Source organism: Eurypyga helias, unplaced genomic scaffold (assembly GCF_000690775.1).
Source record: "Eurypyga helias isolate BGI_N326 unplaced genomic scaffold, ASM69077v1 scaffold45860, whole genome shotgun sequence".
Lineage (NCBI taxonomy): Eukaryota > Metazoa > Chordata > Aves > Eurypygiformes > Eurypygidae > Eurypyga > Eurypyga helias.
In genome coordinates, this window is record NW_010228559.1 from 1 (window position 1) to 4,970 (window position 4,970).

Here is a 4,970-nt window from a genome sequence, read left to right on the forward strand (position 1 = left end):
ACCAGTCTGTGATTCTATGATTTTTAGGGGGAAGAAGAGGGGTGGTGAAGGCCCCGGGGGCTCCCGGAGGACTTGGCGTGTATGGAGAGGGGCAGCTTTGAGAAGAGTCCCCGGGGAGGAGAGGCCGAGGAGGCCAGTGCTGTGGAGGAAGCCCTGGGGGTGTAGTGTTTTTTGGGGAGGAAGCCTTGGAGGAAGGGGCAGTCAGCAGTGGGGTGCGAGAGGGTGCCTTGCAGGAGTAGGGTGCCAGGCTGGGACGTGGAGGGGGGCTGGTGGCAGGAGTGGGGTGGCCCTGGAGGACAGGCACCCTGGGGAGTGCCCATGTTGGGTGAATGCTGTGGGTGGGGGGAGGGCCGCTTTGGGGGGGTGTGAGGGGGGTGAATTGTGGGGGTGGTGGGAGGGCCGCTTTGGGGGTGTGTGAGGGGATTGGAAGGCTGTGGGGAGGGGTTGTCTTGTGAGGGTTAATCCCCTCAGGGTGAGGAGAATTTGAGGGGTTGGTCTTCCAGGAAAACTGGTCAAGGTCCTGAGGGAGGGTGGGGGTGTCTGCAGGGATGCTCTGCCATAGTGGGAGGTCTCCTGGAGTTGGGAGGGGGCTTTGGGGGTGTGCGGTGAGGTGGAAAAGAGGTGGACTTCATCCTGTGGGTGTGGGGCTTCCACCTGGATGGGTGGAAGCCAGTGCAGAGCAAAGACTGGTGGCTCCTGGTGCCAGCTGCCCTCGTGGGAGGGCGGGCAGGCCTCATTGCAGGGGAATACCGGTAATTGGATAGACCTATAGGCATGTGCTGTAAAAAAAACCCATCCTTAAGGAGCTACAGGGGTGGGGTGGTTGCATACCTGTGTCCTAGATGTGAAGGTTTGTCAAGTGTGAGAGAGCTTCTGGCTCTTTACGCCTGGTAGGTGCTGTGATGAAGACTGAAGGTGTTCTGTGGTGTAAGAAGGGGCTGGGGACCCTCTTCCTAAGGTTGACAATGTGCCGGATCTGCCTTTGGGGACCCTCTGCCTAGGGTCAGTGATGTGCTAGGCCTGTGTTTTGGCTGCAGCAGGAAGCAGCAGCTTGGTTTAAGAGTGAGCTGGATCCCAAGGTACTTTATTTCCTCGTTACGAGTGCTGCACGGAAACTGTGCATAAGGTTGCTCGAGGAAGCTGCTGGCCGAACATGTCTGGTCGCATGCAGCGGGGGCAGGACACCAGCGATGCTGGGCGGCACACGCTGGAGAAGCCAGTTTCCCCTGAGCCATCCTGCCGTTTGCGTCACCCTTGCTCGGAAGCAGAGAACTGGCGGGGTCTGAAAGTTAATGTTTTGTGGTTGAGAGGTATCGAAATCCATCCAGTTCTTGGCAGCGTTGGCTGTCTGGGGAGAGGCTGTGGTACTGCCGGCCCCAGCAGAAGGACAGGGGGGAGTTGGGTGAGGAGTTGCACAGCTGTCAGCACACACAGCAAGGAAAGATTACAATGTCGATTTGCATTTGGGGCTGGAGTCTTGTAAGTTGCTATTTTTAGCAAGCCGTTTCCTACGGTGTGTCTGAGTGTCTAATATTTGCCGCTGTCAGACTGACCGAGCGGCACTCAGCAGGTCGTTTCGTTTCCCTGGTGGAGTTACGTGGGCTTTTTCTTTCCATCATCGAAAGCAACTGTTGCTTGATGAGTCTTTGGGCTTTTGCTCCGACAGTTTCTTGTCATTTTAGAAAGGGTAGGCGAAAGAGGGAAGCGTGTGTGTGGTTTTGTGTGGTGCCGTCTGTAACGCTTCACCCCGCACGTAAAACACGTTTGCCCCGATGCCGGGGAACAGCCAGTGCCACCCCAGCTGGATGGCAAGGGGTAAGAGAGGAAGCTTTCCTGGGCAGGGAACACTGTTGAAGGACTAACTAACTGGGAACGTTTTCTGTCTTGTCAGTGGGAGTCGGTCTTCGAAAACATTCAAACCCAAGAAGAATATTCCCGAAGGTTCCCATCAGTATGAACTCCTGAAACACGCGGAAGCGACTCTGGGCAGTGGTAACCTTAGACAAGCGGTGATGTTGCCAGAGGGAGAGGACCTTAATGAGTGGATTGCAGTTAACAGTAAGTGCTACCAATGAGGATCTGCCTGAGCAGGAGAACCCCAAAACCTCTTGGTTTTATGCTTAATAGAACCTAGAAATTCCCTCAGTGAAGTTCTTATCCCCGGCACGCTCTGAGGTAACAGAGTTAGGCTAAAAGGAAGGCAAGCGGTGTGCTGGGCGGACAGGTCCAGCGTCAAAGGGGTGTTGTGCTCCAGAACACTGCGGAAAGGGAGAAACAACCTGCACCGTTGTGGTTTTGGGGTGGGGATTTTTTTTTTTTTGAGTTCAGAGTCACAGAGGCGATTGGGTTTGTGAATGGTTATTTCTGTACCGGGGAGTAAGCCTCGAGTATGGATATTTGGAATTACAGAGTCAGCGTGGTCGGCTGCAAAAACGGTGGCAGCGAATAATCCAGGGAAAAAGCGGGACTGTGTTCTCCACTGAACTCTGGGTTTGTGGAGTTTCTTTTTGGGTTTTGATTGTCATTTTGTTGTGTGCTTTAAAAAGCTAAATACTACAAGTTTATTTTGCTATCAGCACTTGCTCTCTCTGGCCTTCAACTTTGTTTCTTTGAAGCCGAGAGGAGGAAAAAGTAGTTTTGAACAACACAGAACAGTTAAGTCAGGCCACAAGCTTTCAAACTAAGGAACCAACATCAACCCAGTTTTTGAGTCGCTGTCGGTTTTTTAAAGGTACCTGGAAGCGAAAGCAGTTGTTTCCAAGGCGTGGAAGTGGAGCTTCACGCCGTACCAATCGGCTAGGGGCGGTAGCCAAGGGGTGAAAAATGGCCAGAGCGATTCAGAATCCTAGCTGGCCCCAATGTCCCCAAGTCGCTGGCCACGTGACGTCGTGTGGCAGGGGACTTTTGCTCTTTGCTGAGAGTTTTGTGGCGCGTTCACCGCGCGACAGCGATCCTCAGAGGCCGCATCAATTGAATGGGAGCAAACCGGTGCTCCCGCCTGAGTAAACCCGATGCGTTTCCTTTCCAGCGGTGGATTTCTTCAACCAAATCAACATGCTGTACGGGACCATTACGGAGTTCTGCACGGAGGTGAGCTGTCCGGTCATGTCCGCAGGACCAAGGTAGGATGCTTCCTGCCGTCTACGGCCGCAGTTTAAACGTGGGGAAGTGGGTGGGCACGCAGGTTGCTCAAGTGTGTGCAGAAAGAAGCTAAAAAGAGGATGGGATGGGTCCGGATGGGGTCGAGACGCAGCATCGTGCTCTCCCGGCGTCGGTTACCCACGCGCGAAGCCGCGCTGTCGGGGGTGAATATCCATCCAGGGAAAGTGTGCGTGGAGATCTCTTTTCCCCTGTTGTGTCTTTCTGTTGTTTGGAGCTGAAAAACGTGTTGTTGAAATGGCTTGTTTTAAGGAAAATGAGAGCTCTAACTTGACTGGAAGTGCCTGGGCTTGCTGTCAAAGCCTTACAGCAACCTTCCCAGTGTCCCAGAGCCAGCACCCTGAGCGGAGCGATTCCAACAGCATAACACCTTGTTTTTAGGAGGTGTTAATACCTGCAGGGAGAACATTACGTGTTGTTTTGTGTTGTTTTGCTGTGTGTGTTGTGGAGGTGAAGCTGCAAGTGGGGTCTCTTGTTTGAAAGGTTGCCTGAGGCTATTTGCTTTTTGGGGCAGCAGCAGGGGGTCTGGCCTCCTGGCAGTATTCTTTCAGTGCCGTGTAACATCCTGCCCCCCCCCTTTTCTACCCAGAAGTATCTAGATTGCAAGTTCCCGTTTCTAAATTTGGGGACGCTTCCTGTAACAACTTCCTGCTTAAATGGCACCGTTTGTTTTCACTTGTCATCGGCCGAGAAACGACGGTCGAAATGGGGGGGTTTTCCCCTGCTTTTGAAGGATTTTGTAAAAGATCTCAGAGAAAGGGGGCTGTGCTGTTAAGGGTCAATGCCTGCCCCAGTTCAGGCGAGCCTCGGGATCGCTAAGGGCTCGTGTTGGTTTGAGACGGCGGCTTCCGAGAGCCTTTGGCTGATGCGCAGCCCCCGGGACGGTCTCTCGGGGAGGTTTGCTGTCTTGTGCGTGGCATGTGAGGGGAGAGTGCGTGCCAGGTTCCTTCTGTCTGAAAGCCTGAGTGGATTGAGATGGTGGGCGACGGACCTGACGCTTCCCCTTTGGCCAGTTTTTGCCCCGTTTTAAGGATACGGTGACGTGAGAGGAGGTTGCACAAAGTTGATCAGTTTTGAGGGTCGCACCCTGAGGGCGACTGTGGGGGCAGTTGGGCTGGGAGGCGTTAACTCTGGCTCTGGGAAAGCCGGAAGGGCAAAGTGCTGCCCTTGTCGCTTCCGAGGACTCCAAGCATCGCAACGTCATCCTTGCTGAGCTAACACAATTTTTCCTCTTGGAGCAGGGAATTAATTTTCCTCCCCTGCAGGTACGAGTACCACTGGGCGGACGGCACCAACATAAAGAAGCCGATCAAGTGCTCGGCTCCCAAGTACATCGATTACTTGATGACGTGGGTGCAGGACCAGCTGGATGACGAGACGCATCCTAAGAAGGACACTGCCCGACGCAACGGGCCTCGCGTACGGGACAGAGACGCTGCCACAGCATCTCGCTTTGGTACTCCTCACCGAGCTGAAGGACTTCTCTGGGCGGGTTCGTACGTTTCAGGTGTCCCTTTTCCCAAGAACTTTATGTCAGTGGCCAAGACGATCCTGAAGCGGCTGTTTCGCGTGTACGCCCACATCTACCACCAGCACTTTGATTCCGTCATGCGGCTGCAGGAGGAGGCCCACCTCAACACCTCCTTCAAGCACTTTATCTTCTTCGTGCAGGTGAGTCACGAAATGGTGGCCAGTCGCTCGGGTTTCTTGGTCCCTGTTTGCTGCTAAAAAACAGGGAGCTGGATTTTAAGCACCCACTCGCCCTCTGAAGGTCAGTGGCGCGTGCTGGAATCAGAGAATGGTTTGGGTTG

General features: G+C 54.1%; 1 protein-coding gene across 1 annotated transcript; it reads left to right on the forward strand.

Moving 5' to 3' along the window:
- Window positions 1–1,153: 1,153 nt before the first annotated feature.
- Window positions 1,154–4,830, forward strand: LOC104504575 (MOB kinase activator 1A-like; the record flags this gene model as incomplete). Its single annotated transcript, XM_010159612.1, has 5 exons — window positions 1,154–1,275; window positions 1,892–2,058; window positions 3,029–3,122; window positions 4,425–4,552; window positions 4,664–4,830. Coding segments are annotated over exons 1-5 (678 nt in total), but the record flags the coding sequence as incomplete, so codon positions are not given.
- Window positions 4,831–4,970: the final 140 nt, after the last annotated feature.